This window comes from Salvia hispanica, chromosome 2 (genome assembly GCF_029641045.1).
Source record: "Salvia hispanica isolate PSC_SH4W2 chromosome 2, Shi_PSC_v1, whole genome shotgun sequence".
Taxonomy (NCBI): domain Eukaryota; kingdom Viridiplantae; phylum Streptophyta; class Magnoliopsida; order Lamiales; family Lamiaceae; genus Salvia; species Salvia hispanica.
The window spans coordinates 20811853-20834451 of record NC_142693.1 but is presented as its reverse complement, the minus strand read 5'-3'; the positions used below and the strand labels follow the sequence as shown (position 1 = coordinate 20834451).

General features: G+C 35.3%; 3 protein-coding genes across 4 annotated transcripts; all 3 read left to right on the top strand.

Moving 5' to 3' along the window:
• Positions 1-2424: 2424 nt before the first annotated feature.
• On the top strand, positions 2425-5842 carry LOC125201747 (polyadenylate-binding protein-interacting protein 9-like). The gene is made up of 10 exons (XM_048099986.2): positions 2425-3125; positions 4060-4170; positions 4247-4291; positions 4572-4644; positions 4740-4852; positions 4961-5020; positions 5152-5199; positions 5289-5357; positions 5462-5523; positions 5610-5842. Exons 1-10 carry the CDS (start codon positions 2850-2852, stop codon positions 5674-5676), a joined length of 924 nt encoding a protein of 307 aa, XP_047955943.1. The 5' UTR covers positions 2425-2849; the 3' UTR covers positions 5677-5842.
• Positions 5843-6130: 288 nt separating this feature from the next.
• Positions 6131-10906, top strand: LOC125201769 (uncharacterized). Of its 2 annotated transcripts, none has more exons than XM_089064189.1 (18): positions 6131-6402; positions 7108-7354; positions 7437-7885; positions 7974-8049; positions 8208-8249; positions 8384-8446; positions 8586-8635; positions 8717-8744; positions 8893-8967; positions 9059-9169; positions 9256-9316; positions 9429-9542; positions 9615-9736; positions 9819-9885; positions 10027-10074; positions 10147-10187; positions 10281-10407; positions 10664-10906. In XM_089064189.1, exons 1-18 carry the CDS (start codon positions 6185-6187, stop codon positions 10792-10794), a joined length of 2070 nt encoding a protein of 689 aa, XP_088920315.1. In that variant the 5' UTR covers positions 6131-6184; the 3' UTR covers positions 10795-10906. The 2 variants fall into 2 exon arrangements, with proteins under 2 accessions (XP_088920315.1, XP_047955970.2); XM_048100013.2 differs by having other exon boundaries at positions 6274-6393; positions 7106-7354.
• Positions 10907-15259: 4353 nt separating this feature from the next.
• Positions 15260-18645, top strand: LOC125202361 (E3 ubiquitin-protein ligase DA2L-like). Its single transcript, XM_048100743.2, has 8 exons — positions 15260-16031; positions 16290-16341; positions 16423-16468; positions 16726-16807; positions 16897-17038; positions 17113-17215; positions 17501-17567; positions 17741-18645. The coding sequence occupies exons 1-8, from the start codon at positions 15774-15776 to the stop codon at positions 18284-18286; spliced, it is 1296 nt and encodes a 431-aa protein (XP_047956700.2). The 5' UTR covers positions 15260-15773; the 3' UTR covers positions 18287-18645.
• The last annotated feature ends 3954 nt before the right edge of the window (positions 18646-22599 follow it).

Sequence of the window (22599 nt, the reverse complement as noted above, 5' to 3'; positions counted from 1 at the left end):
ACTAAATTAAATAAATAAAATGGTACAAATACTTGTTAAAAATAGTTTTAATTTATAAACTAGTCTAATTGGAATAGGACTTGGAAGTGTGTCCAAACGGAGTATAAAATTTTAATTTAGTCTCCTTGGAAGGGGTTTAAAGTTTATTATTATTTTGAGGTAATTTCTTCTAAATAAAATAGTCTAGATGAATTATGTTGTGTGTACTTGTTGACTATAACAAAATTAGAAATTTTCTATATTTACATTCATCACATATGTAAATTCATAACATAATAGAACAAATCCATCTACTAATTCGGATCTCAACCATCAAATGTAATTTAGGTTAGAGATAGTCTCATGTGATGACGTCGTCTAACAATCACTGCACCAAAATATTTAAGGGCAGTCAATTTTTTTGAGATAGTCTCTTGTGATGATAATTAATAATTATAATAAAAAGTCCATAAAGACTATGTAAGAGCGTTCATACAATATAACTGTTTCAACGAGAATGTGTCGATAATTCTATGAAATTTTTGACAATAACAGATCTACGTCAGTGCCAAAACGTTATCGTGTGAGTACACATCGATTTGTATTTATTAGTACTTCGTAGTACTATTAATAGTAACGGATCTATGTCAGCGCAAAAACGTTATCGCGTGAGTACACATCAATTTGTAGTTATTAGTACTCCGTAGTACTATTGATACCTATATTGTACACAATTACATATCTATGTGAGAATAATAAGTACAATTATATTTGAAATACTTTTTATGGTATCATATAATTATGAATCACTATATGTCAAATTGTGCACTCACGTCTTGGATTCATGTTATGCCTATATTGTAAAATACATTTCCTTAGTGTTACGTAGTCTACTTGAAAGATAAACCAACCTTGAAATTGAGCATATGATAGAAGCAATATTTCTCCAAGCTAGTTGCGCATGTCTACATCTCAAAAGATCTTACCCTCTCATCATACTTCCATAGCCCATTATCCAATATCCATTTATCCATACTTTGAAATCTCGTAGCTCATTTATCCTCACTTTCACGACCTATTCACTAGTAGAAGGAACGAAACGAAAGTAATTCAACAAAGAATGAAAAGAGATGAGAACAATAGACAGAAGAGCCGGCACTCCCACTACTGCTAGATACACCACTGTCTATCGAGATATAATCAATGACGCCGTGACATGACATGACATCATCTAATATCCCCGCACCAAAATATACAAGGATGGTCGATAATTTTCAATATAGAGACATTCTCCTCGTACCAAAATAAATTTCTTTAGTGATAGTCTCGTATGACGATACTTGATAATATATTAATCGAAAGTCCATTAAGAGCCGACATTCGCACTACTGCTAGACACATGGGCGGAGCTAACCATTCTACTTTGACTATATTATATGTATTTAGAAGCATTAATCGAATCACTTGGTAGTGCAGTTGGCAAGTCCATTGGCTTCAGTTCTTAGTTGTGGAAGGTACTGACTTCGAATCTCAGCCACGCCTTTCTTTTTTAAATATTTGCCCAATGTGTTAGTAAGCCATTTCTTGTCAAATAAATTGCAATATTTACCTGATCATGAAATATTATTTTTATCTTATGCTATATTCTATTTTTTTGGTCAAATTATATTTTAGAGATGTGATATATTTATTCAATAACTATTTCTGTCAATTCATTTTTTAGAGACGTGTTTAGTTCATGACTTTTAAAGAGTATTTTGAAATGATGTTATTTGTTCAATAACTTGTAAATATTGTAATATAAATTTTAAAACTATTTTTATATTAGCATTGTAATATAATTAATAGTTTTATCAAAAAAATTTATATGTACACTTAAACAATTGGTTTACTTATGAAAAACTTAATTTTATTAGTAGGTAATTTTTTTTAAGGTCATCACAAAATTCTTATATCAATTATTTTCGATTTATTACATTTTCTTGATATGCATTTATTTCTTTTGCATTAAATATCTGAAAACATTCCTTTATTTTTAAGATCTTTTAATTCTAAATGATGAAAAAAAGGCAAAACATAAAAGGGTCTTCCTACGACTACTTTGATGACAAAATAATCGAGAAATACCTATATTTATTAACAGTGAGCGCTAAAATTTTTCTTCTTCTTGGACCCCCCACAAAATTACTAGCTCCGCCACTGGCTAGACACACCATTGTCTCTGTCTATACTTAACGATTAACGACGACACCGACACGACGTCGACTGCTCCAATTATATATTTTTGTCACACCTCAAATTAAAAATTACTCGAATAAAAGTGGAGAGCACATGTATCATTTCATTACAACATCATTATAAGATGCTTGCAAGGAAATGAAATTTATCAATCCCAATAAAAAGGAGTCAGTTATGATTGATGAAAGCCATATCCTGTCACTCACAAAAACCAAATTCCCTTTTAATTTCATTCCACCGCTCTCTCTCTCTTCTCTCACAGTTAGCATGCACCGACTCTCTCTCTAACGAACAAGAATAACAAAAAAGAAAAAAGCCAAAGCAAAGGGCCACCTGTTGATTCATTCCATAAACCACCATTGCCACTTGTGATCAAGAATTTTGCCTCAGAAAAAAAACCCTTTAAAAACATTGCACCTCTCTATCTCTCTCTCTCATCACATTCCTCCCATTGCCGCTCCATTCAATTGTGAGAGAATCTCTCTAGATAAGGGGGCTCTTTTTGATCGATCCCTACATTTTAATTGCGAAATAGTAATAAAGATTGGGTTTTTATGAGGAGAGAAGTGAAAAAGGAGTGATCTTTAATCCTTTCCTCACTGCCCCTTTTTGATTCTTCAATCTTTTCGGAAATGGAGTTAGCTGCTGTTGCTGTGGAGCCTTCTTCAGTGGAGGAATTTGGGAATTCTAATTCGGAGGGCTCGGATGGCGTGAATGATTCTGGTTTGAATCCGAATGTGGATTCGAAATCGGAGCTGGAGATGAAGGAGATTGTGGATATGTTGAAGAAGCTGGAGCTGAATCCCTTGGCGAAGGAGTTCTTTCCTTCGTCGTATCAGCAGATTCACAATGGTGGTTACAATTTGCATATGGATTTTGGGAATGGGGGTTTCGCTAATCACAGAAGGGTATATGAATTTGATTCTTTTTGATGGTTTATTTTGTTTTTTTGTCTTTGTTCATATTGATTTTGAGTGGAATTTTTGTGGTTGATGGAATTCAGTTATGTTGTTTCTTTGATTTCTGGAAAAAAGGGAAAAATCCCATTTTTGAGGTGTGGATTGAGAGTGGTTGAATTTGTGATTGGCTTCTTGAATTCTTTGCCTTTAGTATTAATTTGGTGGCTGTTTCTCGTTCTTGAAGAAGTGTTTTGTGTTTTGATATCTTGTTGATGATCTTGTGTTGATAATTCTGATTTTTTTCCCAGTAATTTGATGGTCTATTTCTTGATGTGGACTGTGATATTGGTTTCTTGTCTTTGTTCATGTTGATTTTGAGTGGAATTTTTGTAGTTGCTGGAATTCAGTTATGTTGTTTCTTTGATTTCTGAAAGAAAAGGAGAAATCCAAATTTTGGGCTGTGGAATGAGTGATTGAATTTGTGATGAGATTCTTTGCTTTTAATGATTTGGTGGCCTTTTCTCATTCTTGAAGAAGTGTTTTATGTTCTAATATCTTGTATGTGGATGATTGTTTTGACCCCATTTTTTCCGGTAATTCTGTCAAGAAACACACTTGTGGTTATTGAGGGGAATTTGGCAATTGGTATGAAGTTCTAAAGATGTATTTTGAACCAATAGTCATCATTTTGTTGTTGATTCGAACCTCCTTTCCCGTTGGATATGTTTCTTGATCATGATTCACTGATAATTTTTAACCTCCTTTCCCATTGGAATGTTTCTTGATCCCGATTTATGTAGAATTTAGTGATTTATGTAGAATTTAGTGATCGTATAGTTTCCTGATGTCTTAAGTAATCCAGACCATTTATCAGCTGTCACCGAATTGCTACATGTACATGTAGTGTTTCCTGATGGTGTTTTGTTCTACTTTCTGTTGTCAGAGAAGAAATAACTACGACCAGGGTAAGAAGAGAATGAACGGCCGAGCTTTTAAAGCTCAAAGAGAAGAAAGTATTAGACGAACTGTTTACGTCGCAGACATTGATCACAATGTAAGTGAAGATCTACTAACTTATTCGTATTGCATCATTTTCGAAACTCTTGTTCATATGGTTTTCCTTCATTCAGATCTCCGAGGAGCAGCTTGCTGCGTTATTCAGCAGCTTTGGACAGGTACGTTTCTCAGCTCGTTTGTTCTTTAATATACCTATGGTGCTCGCTAAAGCATACAATGAATCTCCGTATTTTTATGCAACAAAGGCATTTTTAACTCAGTCTCTGTACAATAGAGAATGTCTGATATTTTTTACTTCTATCAAAGTCACCGCAACGCCATATACATGATTTACTATTTGGAACTTTTGCTTCGAAACTTGGATAAGTCCATTATTCGATCCATCAGGAACAAGTGTAGTTATACGGATCTTGATATCTCGTCTTATCTGCTTTACAGGTGGCCGATTGTCGAGTTTGCGGTGATCCACACTCCAATCTTCGCTTTGCTTTTGTAGAATTTTCTGATCAGTGTAAGCTTTCTTTTTTTATTTTCTTGTGGAGTAGCTTCATTCGCTTGTTTGATCTTGTAGACGTTATTTATCGCTCATGTGATTGATTCCAACAGATTCCGCTCGAGCTGCTCTGGTTCTCAATGGTACGGTTTTGGGTTTCTCTACTGTCAAGGTCTTGCCTTCTAAAACGGCCATTCTTCCCGTGAACCCGACTTTCCTTCCCCAGGTAAGAAGCATTTCTCATGCTGTTAACTCTCGACATCTCACTACCATTTTTCAACTGTTTTGTACTGAATTCAATCGATAACTAACTCTCTCGCACAAAATTTAACAGTCGGAAGATGAGCTTGAGATGTGTGCCCGAACAGTCTACTGCACTAACATTGATAAGAAGGTATACGTTCCACATTTCCTTCTCGACCGCCTCTTAGTTTCACTAATAATAGCACGTGGGGTTATGTCAATAGATGTCAAAAAGTGAAATCATGTTTCGTAAATTCACATGATACATGTTTTCCCGAGCAGGTTACTCAAATTGATGTCAAGAATTTCTTTGAAGCAAGATGTGGCGAGGTATGCATACGAGTTCCAAAACGAGCTGCGGTTTTACATATATTTTCACTTGATGCCGTCTATTTATCAGAAGATTCACTTAATTGTAGGTCTCCCGCTTAAGGCTCTTAGGCGACCAGATGCACTCTACTCGAATTGCTTTTGTCGAATTCAAAATGGTACATTTTCCTTTCTATATCGACATGATTCAAATGGCCACATCCCATATCTTATTGTAACGTTAATTAGGCTTTGAGAATCGTGATCGTTTTAAAATTTGCAGGCCGAGAGTGCTCTACTGGCCCTCGACTGTTGTGGTGAGATGCTGGGTTCCCAGCGGATCAGGTATGCATACGTCGTCTTTGTTCTAACTCGGGGTTTTGGAAAACTAGCAACTTTTTTTATATAGTAATTTTGACAACATTTTGCAGGATTAGTCCTTCGAAAACACCTGTGAGGCCACGTCTTCCTCGCCCCGGGATGGAATACGCACACTAACTCGAGCTTCCCGTTTCAGATGGAAACCCGAATGCTGGTGTTGCTGGGACACACTAGTTTTTTCATGCCAAAATTAGTTTCTTTGACAGTAGTTGTTATGTTTTTGAGATGGAACTGTGCATACTAAAAAGAATTTGCCTGTGTTTTATTTTATGTGCATTTGCAATTTCTCATTCCAAATATATTTCATAAATGGTGATCAAATCTGATACGAGTGCCAAACATAGTTCTCGTATTATTTCCTTATCCAAAAATAAATCATTTTATATGAAAAAGTAGTTATACTTTAAAAAAGTCAGTGAGTTATTTATGATTTAATTATATAAACCATAATTTATCCGAATATCTAAATAAATTAAACTAAATTCATCGTGGTTTTAATACAATGAACCATAATTTTACGAAAAAATAAAAAATTCAGGTTCAATTTTTAATTTTTTGAAAATGAAAAAATGGAGAAAAAACGTTGTAGTAATAAAAAAAAGAAATAAATGAAATATTTTCTTGCATGGATTATGACATGGAAATGGCGAAAATATGCACGTGTGGGATTTCTCTCCTCTCTTCCTTAAATTCTCCGAACCCAACTCCACTCCCACTCAATCACACCGCCAAACTGCCACAGAGAGAACCAGATCCCCAATCGACACACATAGATTATAGCTATACATATGAAATCACAAGAATTTTGATAAGTTCTCCCCAAATTTCCACAAGGTACGGTGTGTTTCACATGCATTATAACGCATTCATTGTATTTGTCGAAATGCCAGAACCCTTTTGTAGGAAATCGAAGCTGAATTCATTTATTGTAGGTACCCCCAAATGTGTGTCTTTTCTTGATTAAAGATCGTTGTTTTATTCTGATTGATTTTGTGGAAATGATGTGTTAGTTCCATTGTTTGGCCTCCTAGATTTCCTCATTAGGGTTCAATTCTTCACACATCACCAAATTAGTGAGTTTACTATTAACAATAAGTAGTTCTATAGCTTTCTTCAATCCGAGTTAGTCCTTAATTAGTTGATAAAAGAGAACAACAAGGTCATTTGTAGTGAGAATTCACTTAAAAATGACATCTTGGTTTGATTGTAAGTAAAATCTTGACTAGAAAGGTAGAGATTGTGGGAATTTTTTGTTTTTGGTATGAATGTTGGTGTGATATATGTATGTATCCGGCCTTTTCTAGACAACGATGGTGCATTTTTCCGTTGTCTTATTGCGAATCTGGCGTGGCCTTAGAAGTGAGAGAGCTCATAATGCTCTTCAACTGGTGTAAATTAGTTAGATTCAATATGGTATAGACTAACTCATAATGAAATTAATCGAAGAATCGCTGAAGATTGAGATATAAATTTTCTAGGATTGCGTTTAGGGAAGTTTTCGTTAGTATCATCGCTTTGTAATGCTTCGTCTGTTGTTTACAAACAGAGGAAACAAGTCTTTTCGGGAGTTTTCATCATGACGTCCCCAATGCATCAGCATACTCGTTCCACTTCGACTAATCTAAGTATGAAGAAGCCACAGAACAAGGCAGCTGCTCAAAGGCTTGCGGAGGTTATGGCTCAGCAACCAGCAGATGACGAAGAGGAGGACGAACTGTATGATTTCAACTCAAGCGTTCCGTCAGCTGGTATAGGACTTGCTGGCGGAAGGCAAGCTCGAAGTCGTTCTCCAATGGTGAGTTATCTTGCATACATGGCAGTTTTCTGATTCTACGTCTCTGTTTTTTCGTATCCTGAACTTCTTTTTTACTTTCTAGTCAGTTCGTAACTCAGTAGATCAGCCTTCGTCAGCTCGTAATAGGCAGTCTCGCTCCAAGCCTCTCGAGCCATCTTCAAGCGTGGAGCATCAGCAGCCTTCCTCTGCTCGTTATTCTCGTCCCAAGCCACTTGAACCATCTGTAGAACATCAGCAGCCTTCATCAGCTCGCCACCGACAGTCAAAGCCTGTTGAACCGTCCCTGTCTCTTAATCACTCCACACATGTAAGAACAGCTTCTTCTGTTCAAATGAATGCTTCGGAGGAACCACCACAACCAGCATCAGCTCGCACCGCTGGAAGATCATCCTCTTCTGCTAGTTTAGTTGGCCGGCCGAATTTGAGGGTGAAGACAGTTGCCATGGTGCCATCAAGCGTGTCTCTGTCACTTAAGCCCGTGGCATCTGGAAATACCGCTGATTCTCAGCTCGATAAAGTCAGGGATAAAAAGTAGATGTCTTCTTTAACTTCCTTTGGTTTTTCGAGTAAATATTTGGTTTCACTCTTATCTCGTGCATTACTTTTCTGTCGATTCCAGGTTATCACTCGATTTTGGAACTTTCAAATTAAAAGAACAAGGTGGCCTGCAGTCCTCTTCTGCTCTACAAGACGAGGTATGATTTACAACATTAGGTTGATTTCTTCAACGGGACCATCTATTGTATGTGCGTGTTATCATACATATTCACAAAAAAAGAGGACTTATAATGGTAGCATTGCGTATTTCATTCCATTTCATTTGATCACCGAAAAGGATGCTTCGAATCTGCAGCTTGACATGCTTCAAGAAGAAAACGAGAGTTTAGTGGAAAAGGTGATCCTTCTAGGCTCCTATTCTCATTCACTACCTTTTCTTATCGAAGATCTTGGTATCGGAAAGCCTAATTTCAGATTTCAGTGTCCGGTTTTACCTGTTGGTTAGCATCGTAACGTGACCATCTCTTTCAGCTCAGGATAGCAGAGGAACGTTATGATGAAGCGGAAGCAAGAACCAGACAGCTCGAAAAACAGGTAATCGTTTGAGTCTATTATACTCTACCGATCCAAAAGAAAACGTTTAATAATGTGAAGCGACAATGCTGATTTTTTCTGTGCATTTCTACACTAAAAATGTGGCTTTATACGCCAATTTAAAACTGCGCTCTTTCAGATTGAGTCTTTAGGCGATGGTGTGTCTTTAGAAGCTCGGCTTTTAAGCAGGTTGTTATGATTTTTGGAACTTTTTCGATAAAAATCATGATTTCTGTATGTAAACATCTCCTTGGTATGCTCACTCTTCAGGAAGGAAGCTGATCTTCAGAAACGAGAGGTATGTCGATTATCTACTGGTTATTCCAGTTTTCCATCTGTTTTGACATCTCATCGATTTCATTTGTGTAGCTCATTAGTCTTTCGACCATTTTCACAAATTAGTCTTCGTACGTAGTTTACAAGCTGAGCATTGTTTCCCTTTGCAGGCTGCTCTTAAAATCGCAGCAGACACTTATGGCGGTGGCAACGAGGAGCTTGCAGTCCTCCGAATGGAAATTGAGGTATTTGGACTCACTGGATAGCAATTTACACTATTTTTGTGAGTTTTTATCATCTTGAAATGTGACGATTCGTATGATTTTTCTCTTTAAGGCATCGAGGGAAGAAGCTAACTCTGCTCTGGATCAACTCCATGTCGCGATGCTAGAAGTTAAATCGCTTAAGATAACCACACAACGGATGATACTGACTCACGAGGAGATGGTATCTACCGGTTAAACCAGACCTCGCCTCCTTACAGCCTTTCGTTGTTTGTCCTTACTTATCTGATTGGCAGTCTAATACTTTAGGAAGAGGTTGTTCTCAAGAGGTGTTGGCTTGCTCGATGCTGGAGTTTGTGCATTCGCCACGGTAAATTTAGTTATGCATTCGTTTGAAGGCGCTCGTTTTTTTTTGAGCCTCTGTAAGAGGATATTGCGAAAGAAATCCATCTGCAGAGTTACATTTCATTCGTTTTATGCAGGGATCCACGCAGAGATAGCCGAACCAAGGCATGAATATTGGTCACGTTTCGCTTCACGCCCTGTTGAAGTTATATTGGCAGCAGGACGTAAAGCAAAAGATGTGCATCATTCCGGTAGGCATCATTTTCGTTGTTTAGTTAAAATATTTTCATTCCAACTGATTTTTTTTTCTGTCAATTTGTCAGCGGCCGATGGTTTAGACGAAAGGGAGAGAGTTCTGCTGCACAAGGAAGATCTTACAAAGAAGGTCGACTTGGAAAGCATGCTTATGGTTGAAAAAGGCCTCCGGGAACTGAGTGCCCTCAAGGTTCATTTCCCAATCATGATCCCTCACGTCTTCGTTTGAATCACATTACTGCGTTGATTTTTTGCTAGTCTTTCTTTGAAAGGTAGAGGAGGCGATAGCTATGGCACTGGCACAGAAACGTCGCCCGGTTATTCTAAAATCTAATATTGGTATGTATGGATTCATCTCTTAAGAGTCTCCTTTTTTTTCATGTATGTGCCATGTTGAGGTATGATCTTTCAAGAGTTTCTAGGAGTAAACGACTAACGAGCTTTTACTTTCTTTCGAATTATGAAAAATTCAATCTGCAGATGAAGTGAAGCTACCGGCTGAGAGCACCAATAATTCGGAAACATTTGGTATTTTTCGTTCGTTCTGTTACATGGAAAGTCTGATATCTGAATGTATTTACGAAATGTGCTTCGTTTCAGGATTGAGTCCGGAGGAGTGTGAAGACGTGCTTCTTAAGCAAGTAAAGCCCGAATATCTTCCTGTGTTTGTGCTTTGACAATGCTTGTTTGATCATATGATATGGCTAATAAAGCTGTATACCTTGTGTATCAAGGCTTGGCTGTCGTACTTCTGGAGACGAGCGAAAACTCAAGGGCTGGAACCGGATATTGCTGAAGATAGGCTGCAATTCTGGATCAACCAAGGAAACCGGGCGCCTAATTCACACGATGCCGTTGATGGTACTCTCTCTTTTGAACAACCAACAATGTTAACATTAAATCTAAATGTGAATTATTTGATACAACTTGACTTAGCATAGTCTAAAATACTCGTCTTTTTCTGTTGCTCTATACATGCTTCGCTGTTTTAGTCCACGACGTGCTAGCTAGGGCCGGCTTTTTATAGGCCGAAGTGTTTGAAAACAACTCCACATTGTCAAAATTCATTGTTGACGCTTGACATAATGTTGAGTGTATATGTGTGATTTTGTGGCAGTCGAGCGTGGTCTTATGGAGCTTCGGAAGCTGGGGATGGAGACGAAGCTGTGGGAGGAGTCGCGGAGATTGATCGATCACAGCTCCTCCCACAAGACTCTGCTGGAAACTGAGTATGAAATTTTGTCATGAGCTTTTTTCTTGTTCCATCCTTTTATTTCTTGCTACATTTTGGTGCAATAAACTTTTTTCTCATTTAGCAATCTTGATTGAAGAAAGTTTTTTCATCAAATGTTTTCCCTTTCCATTATTATAAGCCCATAAGTATCAATTTTAGCTCTTAAGCAATCTACAGTCCAACTAGTTGTCCGATTTTAAACGTGGAATTTTTATTCGTACAAATTTCATGACGCGGAAATATGAGATATTCAACGTCATATATTCTTTTAATTTTATAACAACCACATAAATGAGTTATTTTGCTATTGTGGAGAACGGGCAATCCCATAAGTTTTTTATATAATTCGGACGACCAACATGCTTAGGCACGAATACACGTGCATCGGGGGCGTGCTTAGGGATATGCAACGGCGTGCTTTTCCCTATCCCTACACGCGGATGTGTATGCCCTTAGTCTGCATATGAATGTGTAGCTTTTAGAGAAAAAAAATTATAACAATTTGGATGCATATTTAAAGTCCAAAATCAGATCAGAGTTGGTGAGGATTTTATCAATTAACCTATATAATGGATAATTTATTTTAAGCGTGGGAATCAAAATAATTGACTAGGATAAATAAATAATTAATCATCTCGATAGTTGGTGAGACCCTCGTGTTAAGTTGATGAACACATACCTCTTAATAATATTTTTATACATATGGTGTTGATCAATAACGTTAGGTCTCAGTTAGTACTTATATTTTATTTATGTATGACACGAGTCAAACCATATTTTGATCGAAGAGTGAATCTAATAATATACAATTATAATAATAACAGATCCAGAAAATAGAACTAGTAGGATCAAATATAGTGAAGAAAGTCTTCAATACATAGACATATGAGATATGATGGTCATCACTAATAAGAGATGTCAGATAAAAAACGTAAGTGAACCTTAATTCAAGAAGGTCAGGACGGAGCTGCTGAAACGTGAGATCGGTGGCAACTTCGAAAGCTCAATATAATAAAATTTTCCAACCCAAAAAATTCGAGCAGAGCTTCCGAACTGTGAGATTGATGACAACTCCAAAAATTGAACGATGACAACTCCAAAAATTGAACGATGACAACTCCAAAAACTGAATTTTAGTGAAATTTGTGGAATGCATTCGATCGACCGTCCAACCTCACCTAACTCAGCTTGGGTAAGAATTAAACATTAAATAGTAACAAATTCACACTATGAACAATTGAACATGTAAAAAAACAAACCAGCTTAGGTCACGTTCCATTAATCCTCATTTTAATCGCAAAAAACAAAATTAAGTGAAAAGAAAACTTATTTAAAACAACCATATCCCATTAATCATTTTCACTACCTTAACCACTCTATCTACAATCCAACAGCTCACAAAATAGTTAAGCCCACTATTATTGACAGAAATTAAACAAAAGAGATACTATTAATGATTTTGCTAAAGCATACCAATTAGGTTCACAAGGTTAACCAACCTTAACAACCAATTGTTTGTCTTTCTTTTTTTTTTTTATATTTATTTTGTAAAGAATCTAATATTCATGTACAATATCCTATGTGTCAGATATTGTTACATTGAAATGGTCGGAAAACAGCCAATTAATGATGAAAATACCTTATACTTATCCGAGTCTTTTTTAAAGATAGCTTTATATCGCACTATTTATTGCATGAAACTATACAATTATTCTTATAATAATATTAACATGATATTGGATGTTGCACTTGCTATATTGACATAACTAGGAAACACATTAAAGCTTATTACATTAATTTATGGAGTAATATATATAGGTCTACATTATGATGAAAATGCCTTATACAATTATTTTTAAATGATCTTGCACGGGACGGATCTAGAAAATGATCATAGAAGGAGCAAAAATACATGTGGGGATATTTGAAGTGCTTGAGAAGGGACATTTAAAGAAGAAACTAATATTAATTTTTTTCTATAATAGAATTTATACATAGATATGAAATTTTGAGGGAGGACATTTGCCCCTCCTCCTTGCACATTAGATCCGTTCCTGCACTATAGTACATATGATCTCTTAACACATCGACTCTAGTGTGTTTTTCTAGTCTGAATGTATATGACCCTAGCAAAAGTAGATTAATCAACATATATTTTCGATGATTAAGAAAATACATCCTCCGTAATTGCGACGCAAGCACGTGTCGTTATTAAAAATAAATATAAATAAACATTAATGGCGGATTATGTCGGTCTATAAACAAGTTATGTAGATAATGTTGACGGTGCGTTTCAGCATGTTCTTAATTTTGCGGAATTGAATTTGCCGCTACTTATAATCCTTTGGCGGTGTATTGACTCTCATAATTAAGCCCATATTAACAACAAAATAATAATATTCATATGTATTTCTAATCTATAGATGAACTTTTATTTGCTAACAGGGTTGAAGGAAAACATGTATAGATTTTTTTCACTTTTTTTGGCACTAGCACTCTAGTATCTCAATTGATTAGAGTATTTTTTTTCTAACACTAGTGAATAGGTGAAAAGGACTCTACAAATGAACCTACAGACATGGAAACATCCTAATTTTGGTTGTCTCACTAATAAAGATAAACCAAATTGTACAATATTGTACTACCATTCCCCAAAGATAGATCAAGTTGATAAATTAATCGATTTCATAATCAAATCTTACATTATACAATAGCCAACTAGGAAATTAATAATTTCAAGTTTGCTTGCTATCTAAATTCAAATTACATTAGCATGTTGTCCACTTAGTATTTTTTCATAAACACGAAAAATACCTCGAGCAAAATCAATTTCGCTAATATTATTATCAGTGGCGGAGTCAGGATTCTAATCCTGGGGGCCCAAATTATTGCTAAAATTTGTTGAGTGTTTTCTATGTTAACGACGCGGAAACAACTCCGACATAAGTGTATGTGAGAAATGGATAATGAGATAAATAATTAGAGTATGAATAATAAAATTTAGTAATATAGTAACAACATCGAATTAAAAAATATATTAAAGAATAGATTTGTTATAATAAAGACCATACTATTTAAATTGATTTTACTATAATATATCTATGTATTTGTGGAATTAATGAATTATTTTCTTCTAGTCTAGATTTTTGTAAATGATATGATTAAAAGTGATTTCTAAATAATATTATATGAAAATTTATATATTCATAGAATTAAAGAGAAAGGAGTCATTTATATTGTTAAATAATGAAATCATTTAATTGTAATTAAAAAAATTATTTATATAAAATAATAGCTATAAGATTATACTAGAGAAATTAACAAAAAGGCATAAAAACTAATACAGTCAATATGCTAGATATGGGATTTGAACTCATATCAGTTGGATTGGCTTGCCTGAAACTCAGACCAACTCGGCTACTGAAACAATTGCTAATCCTTGCATACATATACTTCATCCGTCCCATTAAAGATGACCCACTTTCCTTTTTGGTTTGTCCCAAGCAAGATGACCCATTACTTAAAATGGAAACCCCTTTATCTTTACTTTATCCCCTCTCTTACTTTACTCTCTCCATTTAACATACAAAATAAAATTGTATAAAATCTCGTGCCGTCCAAGAAATGAGTCATCTTCCTTGGACGTAGGGAGTATTTTATATAGGAATAAATCAAATGGGTGAGGGGCCCTTGGGCCCCTCTGGCCCCAGGCTCCGCCATTGATTATTATAATCCCTTCAAACACATAATCAATTGCACTCAAATCTTATAGTTGAAACTAATACTCTCTTCGCCCTCAAAGATATATTATGCGCATTTTTTATTTCTTCTTTTGACAAAAAGAAGATATTTTCATTTATTCTCTTTTTTATTTTATTCGTTCTTCATACATTATTTTTATTTTGCGTGTTAAAATGAAATGCATCTCGTAAATCATGATGAAGAGAGTAATAATTGGTACTCCCTCCGTCCCAAGGAAGATGACCCCTTTCTTGGACGGCACGGGATTTTATGCAGTTATATTTTGTGTGTTAAGAGGAAAGAGTAAAGTAAGAGAGAGGAAATAAAGTAGAGATAGAGGTGTTTCCTTTTTAAGTAATGGGTCATTTTAGTTGGGACAAACCAAAAAAAAAAGTGGGTCATCTTCAATGGGACGGAGGGAGTACCATTCTTTTAACACTAGGTTATGATTGGAACCCTAAACCAATTTTCAATTTCGTTGCAATCCTTTTTTTCTAAAGAATATGATTATATACTATTTCCCCACCCCTAGTCAAATTATTTCAATGATGAAACCAAAAGTAAAATTAAAAGTAGAAAAAGATCCAAAAGAGAAACATTGTACGAACTACAAAACAAAAAATTGACAATGGTAGTGTAGGACAATTTCTCTACACACATCATATACTTCACTTTATTACATTTATAAATTATAAAAAACAACACTCTCTCTGCAAATTGATTTACTCTATTATTTATTCATTATTCTTTCCGGATATTGCACTCCACCACCCCTTTGATTCTCTCTATTGCTCTCCTAATCATTAATTACATATTACTCAGCATCATTAAGTATTTAATCTCTTTTTTAATTAAGGCAATTGATTGGTTAAAAATCGAAACTTTCTTGTTTTTTTGCTGCAAAAATGAGGCAATAAATTATTTTTAAATTTATTTATATATATATATATATATATGTAAATTATGTATGTATAGCCGTCTCTGTTCTGTTCTTCTCTGTGGCAGTAGCTTCAATTTCTTTAATCCATGGCGTAAACACCGAATCTAGTAGATATATCTTGTTCAACTCTCTCTCTCCCCTCTCCAATATAAATATACATGTAGGGATGTGTAAAGGCGCATAATTTACCTGTGTATCATTGCAATTGAATTCCAAGGTTTAATTGAATTCCAATTTATTCCGAAATCTGTGTTTATTTCGAGTGCAATTGGCGTTTCTTTCTACCATTTCTGTGTTTTACGAGATGTTTGGATGCGATTGAGTGAGAATTTTGCTGCGATTGTGAAGCTTTTGGGGGGAAATCGAGAGGTATTGGTGATGGGGAATAAATTGGGGGTGAAGAGGAGGCAGGTGGTGGATGAGAAGTACACTAGGCCTCAGGGGTTGTACCAACACAGAGATGTGGATCATAAGAAGCTTCGGAAGCTGATTCTTGACTCCAAGCTGGCGCCTTGCTACCCTGGTGATGATGATTCCTCTGACCTTGAGGAGTGTCCCATTTGCTTCTTGGTTTGTACACGTTTTTTTGGAATTTTTTGGAAATTTAATTTAATCTTATTTTTTGGTGCTTTGGTTTATTAGGATTGTTGTTGAGGAACTCGAATTTGGTGGTTGTCTTTATTATGGGTTGGTGATTACTTGTAGCAATGTGTAGTCTTGATGATGGATAGTTTGTTGTGTTTTTTGAGTAATGCATATTAGGTTGTCTCTTTCAATGTGAGATGTTCATCATTTAATGATATCGTTCTTGGTTTTGGATGTTTTCAGTACTATCCAAGTCTTAATCGGTCGAGATGCTGCACCAAGGGCATCTGTACGGGTATTGATTCTTGCTTGTTTCTTAGTTCAACTAAATAATGGTCTGGTGTTTGTGATTTTACTGAACTGCTCCCACTTTTAGAGTGTTTTGTACAGATGAAGACCCCCAATGCGACGTGCCCTACACAGTATCCTTATTTTAATGGATTTGATTTTGGTAGGAGTTGTTTGTATTTGTTTCCTTTGAAACAGAGAAAAGAAAAGAAGAGATTGCATGTCGATGTGTTAGATTTTACTCATATACTGATAACTGATTCAAAAGTGTATGGATGTGTGCGCGCACACACACAAACGCATATCGTAACAGTATATGATTTAGGGAAAATTGTGTTTACCTTTGTTACATGTCAAGTTTTCAGCTTGTGCTCGTCTTTAACTCTTAAAGGTGCCCGTTCTGTAAAACATCAAATTATGCTGTGGAGTATCGAGGTGTTAAGACAAAGGAGGAGAAAATCATAGAGCAACTTGTGAGAGCGATTTTATCGTAATTTTGTGACTTTTATTTGTAGTATTGAATATTCGTCACTGAAACGTTTGCTATTATTTTCATCCACAGGAAGAGCAACGAGTTATCGAGGCCAAAATAAGGATGAGGCATCAAGAACTCCAGGATGAAGAGAAGTCGATACAACTAAGAGAAATAAGCTCTTCTAGCAGTATGAGAGCACCAACTGAGGTTGAATATTGCTCAACCCAAGGTAACTGGTCTGAGCCTCTCATTGTAGATACTGATTTCTTGCTCGTGTAATAATTGTGATTTGCCTGTACACAGCGCCCACTTCTTTTTCTGCAATAGAAAGTGAAGAAACTGTTGCTTCAGATGAGTCCATTGAAACTTCAGTGATTAGACCACCTCCACGCCAAAGGCAGACTAGGTACGCCATTTTTCTCTAATTAGAATTGTTTATTTAGAAAATCCATTGATATTTTTGAGCTCTTTGCAAATATTAAAGTTTCATCAAGCGTTCCCTGTGTATCACATGGCTATTGTTGTAGAAATGGTCGATTAATAAAGCCATTTGGTACTTGGCTTTGTGAGTATTGAAGATATAATATATACAATTAATTAGGGATTGCTACTTAGAGATTTAGACATTTACTAGATGGTTGTTGAACATGTAACAGACTTTTTATGTTAATTATGTTTGCTCTAAATGTAGGGAGGATGAATTTGACCTTGATCTCGAGGACATCATGGTTATGGAGGCGATTTGGCTGTCTATTCAGGTACTATTTTGCTAATATCCAACAGATCATCCTCATCTGTTCTCGATTTTTCACGAAAACCATTGTGTGCTTTACTTTCCATATGGATTGAATCCTCATTTGAAGAAGTTTTTGTGCAAGAATTAGCCATACTAACTTGCTCTCTCAACTGTATGTCCTCGACGATTTTATAGGAAAATGGCGGGCGTCAAGATCTATCTTTTCAGTTAGGAGAATACAACGTAGAAGATCACACCTCTTTAGCAGAAACAGTTCCCGCAGCTGGATCATCATCGTCTCCTTCTGGTGGTCTTGCTTGCGCAATCGCAGCCCTTGCTGAACGTCAGCAGGTTAACGGAGGGCCCCTAACCAACTACGGTGGTGACATATCTGGATACAGCGCGTATTCCAACGGGGAGGGGCAGGAATCTGAAAATTATTTTCCTGCAGAGAGCGGCACTGTGGCATCACCCGACATGACCGGGGATGCTGGAGAATGGGCTGATCATCGATCTCAGATGGCTGAAATAGGAACTAGCTACGGAGGTTCTGATGAATTTGGGGATGCTATCAGTCTGGCTTCTATTTCACATGAAGACGAGAACCAGAGCAGCAGTGGCCAACCTTTTCCAGGATCAATAATGCCCGAGAGTTTTGAGGAGCAAATGATGCTAGCCATGACTGTTTCGCTGGCTGAGGCCCGAGCGAGGACCAGTACTGTTGGAGTAGCGTGGCACTAGCTCGTCAGGTCAGTCGTAGCTTCCTCATCGTAATCTTGGCTGTGCTAATCACGAGTCATCGGACATTGGTTGCGAGTTCCTTGGACCTTGAGAAAGTATCTTGTGAGCATCTTCTGCACAGCTGAGGCTTCGACAGGGGAGGCGCGGGGAGGCCGTTGTGTACGAGTATCTGGCTGGAAACGACGCCACCTCGGTGAGGTGGGAAACCATGCCGTGATTGTACATATAGATTTATACACACAATCATATCCCTTCTTTGCTTGAATCTGTGCTTTTGGTAAGGACTATGGAGATGCTGCTCACTATATGTATGAGGAATAGTTTTTCTAGTAAGAACATGCAAATTCTTTTTTTTGTGATTTTATTTCTTCATTATATTTTTTTTTCGTAGCAGATATGTTGTAGATTGTTGCTACTGGATGTTATTCTACATCATTCATTTTCATCACATCAAATTTAATTAATTTCTGATCAATCCTCTAAATTTGAAAAATACTCAATTACTATACCATAGTGATTTTGATGAAAAAAATTAGTGTGCTACGTATCTGAACTTATTGACATAACATATACACGTGTACAAAAAGATGTTATTAACTAGGTGTAGTGTATTAAACAACGTCGTTTAAGTAGCCCAATATTTTATACATATTATTTTCCGTCCACCACTGTCATACATAAATTCTCCCAACTATGAGATTATAAGGCAATTGTGGAAAATGTCAAAATTATGATATAGTAATTGACAATTTTTGAAAAATTGTGGGATTGACTATAAATTGACCAAACTTAGTGATAATGCTGCTACTTAGCTCTAAATAAAAACTGGTTTTGCATCGTTAAATTGTGTCATTAACTGACTCTGAAAGAATTTCATTCAAACTGGTATCTTTCTGTTTATGCATGAAATTTAGGAAGGCCACACAATCGATTAATGTTGACTCGATCGGTGAAAATTTTCATAAAGAAATATTTATTGGTGCAGTTTTGGAGTATCCATTTCCCTTTTAATTATAGAAATTTTTGAATTAAGTGAACAGATTTAAAGCTACGTTTTTAATTCTTTTTGCCTAGCTAGTTTGAACACATGACCAATTCCACATGTAGTCTCAGCATGAATTGAATGTTTTAAACTTTTAATTTATAGTCAAGCTCCCAAGTCCCAAAAATAGCACAAAGCTAAACATAAAAAATTATATGTAGACTTTAATATTTATTTATTATCATGTCAAATATTTCCTATATATATATGTGGCTTTATCAAACACAGTTTTGTACGCTCTAAGTAAAATGCATTTCTTGTTGAAACTTTTAGTGCTTATGCATCTACTAATATTCTCACAATGTATCAGGCATCCGTTCTCTACTAATGATCTAAGTGCACCGGCCTCACCACCACCTCCTTTGAAAGTTTCGATGCAGTCAGTAATTGGACCGGAATCGGATGCACCACCTAAGCTGCCTCCACCGTCTTGTAAACCAAGGTGTACATAATTAATTAATTTGGTAAATGTGAAGAAGACGAAGGTGTTGCACTCACTGTATCTCGGCCGAGTGAGTGTACGCGCGTCTCTTTAGCAATAATAATATAGTGGTCGAATCTTTTGTTTTTATTGGCTCGAGCGTGTAATAAGCTCCTTCATGTGTTTTTCTTTGTTTGGTTCTTTTCCCGTGTCGTAGTAGCGAACCAAACCGGGGCTCTTGTTCTCATAAAAGGCATGTATGATGAATGAGAAGTTTTCCCCTAGCCCTAAAATTAATGATATTAGGAAACCATGTAATTTTTTTCTGCTTTGGGTACATCTGTTTGACTTGGTGTAATAGAAAGATTATTACTATAATTTATAGTTAACTAAACTAGAAATTTAAATACGTTGGTGCTAATTTAAAAAAAAATAAATACTCAATTGTTCAATTTACATGTAACATCATTAGAAAAATTGTAACCGATCATCATTTTCTCGTGTCCAAAACACACAAAAAATAAATACTGGTCAATCAAATTTCTTCCATTTTTGGCGAGTTTTCATTACTACTATTTGTTAACCTAATCAGATGAATTTTCATTGAAGATCCAAGTTTTCACATTTGCAAGTAAAATCGTGGTGCAACATAGGACTGGGCTGTAATATAAAAGGGCCCTAAGGATTAAGCTTTGGGCTGTAAGTAGGAGTAATAAATATAAAGTAGGAAAAGGCCCAAACGGTGAAGCCCAATAGAATGGTGAAGGCCCAAATGGCTGTAAATAATAAATATAAAGTGGGAAAAGACCCAAATGATTCAGCTTTAGGCTCTCTCTTGCATTTCCTCTTAAAATGGGCTATAATTTGTACTCCCTCCGTCCCATTGTATATGCAACATTTGGTTTTCGGCTGAAAATTTTATATAGTGTAGTTTTGTGAGTTAATGAAGAGAGAGTAAAGTAAGAGAGAAGAAAAAGTAGAGAGAGTGTTGTTTCTATTTTTAGAAATGTTTCATTTTTAATGGACAAATAAAAAATAAAAACGTTTCATTTCTAATAGGACAGATGGAGCAATATTTATGGGTTGTAGTAGAATAGTTGGCAGCACAAAATTGTGAGAATCTTAAAGTTACGGGTCAAATCTCGTGATTTACTGTGAGACTTTCAATTTTAATCTGCAAACCCAGTCGAGTAGGATTAGTTTGATTCCGTCAAAGGTGTGCTCGGAACACCTGCGATAAAAAAATGTTGTAGTTGATTTTATATAACTAAAATGTATCATTATTTTTTTTGTTTCAATTTTTGAACTAATCTTTTTTTCAAAAGATTGCTTTTCCACATATTCCATTTTTCAATTTGAATTTTTAGTTTATAATCACCTTTAAACATGTGAATACTTTTTTCACATATCGACTATAAGTGTTCGCATGAAAGTAATGCAGGAAGCAACATTGAAAGGCGTTTATGATGAATATAATCAAAATAGCAAACAAGCATTGCAAATTAATTTCCTGAAAATCATAAATAGTGCATGGTGTATGTTAGCAAGTTTCGTTGTAAATTCTTGTTCTTTTCCTTCTTAATTTTGCCTTTTATACGTAAAAATATAAAGGAATTTATGATGAATATTGTAGTAATTTATAGCGCACTCAAAATAGCAAAATCATTGCAAATTAATTTCCTAGAAATCGTAAATAGTGCATGGTAGTATATGTTATTGAAAAGTAAGTTGAATTTCGTTGTAAATTCCTGAAATTTTCCTTTTTAAAATTTTCGTTGTAAATTTCTTGTTCTTTTCCTTCTTAAAATCGCGTTATTTCACAGTGGCAATAGAACAGAGAGGGGGCGCACTTCGCAAGGAGATACTCTAATTTATTACTCATTTTTAAATATAAAATTTATAATTATTTTATAATATAAAATATAATTACATATAATGTCATTAAGATGGTTGAGATCATATTATGAATAATTATACGAAATTGGAGGTTGGTATGGGTCGGCATAAATTATACTACCTACGTCCACGAAAAGCCGTCTTTATAATAAACGACATGAATTTTAATAAAAATTAGTAAAATAAGAAAGAGATTGAGAGAAAAATTCGTTCAAATATTGATAATAGAGAGTTACTTATTTTGATTGGTTGGATCAAAATATAAAAATAAGATTATTTTTAATTGACCATAATCTATTAAGTGAAGAAATAAATTAAAATTTATATATTTCTGAGTTTTCGACACCATTTTATTGTATCACGCGGAGCTTATGAATTACACTTTCCTTCGACTTTCTTTATCAGTCAATACCATGTCAACATAACCGTGTTAGTATTTGAAATTTTCATTACATTTTCTTGCCGAGGCAACTAAATTTAACATTAAAAATAGCAAATTCTTCCATAAATTAAAAATAATAAATAATAATAAAACACCTCTATATAAAGCACACTATCCCACTCCTCAAATTCACAAATTCAGATATCACTTCTCCATAAACTCATACTGCAGCCTTCTCTCAAATTCCCAATTCAGAGTTCACTTAAACTTTGTAGGAATTTTTATCCTCATTCTCTGTTTATCACTTCAACTTTGTCCTAAATATTCATTTTAGATTTATTTTTTCATGCAAAATTGTAGTACTATAATTTTCTATAAATATATATCTTGCTGAACACTTGTTTTGTTCTATAAATGCAGGGCAATTGATACTGAGAAATTGCAATGACTCCGTTTTCGAAATTATTGTTGGTGACTATGTTTATGAATCTAGTGATTCTCTCACAATGTTTGAGAGATCCAATCTCTGCCAATGGAGGAGTTCCTATCTCGGATCAAAGGAAGCCATTATT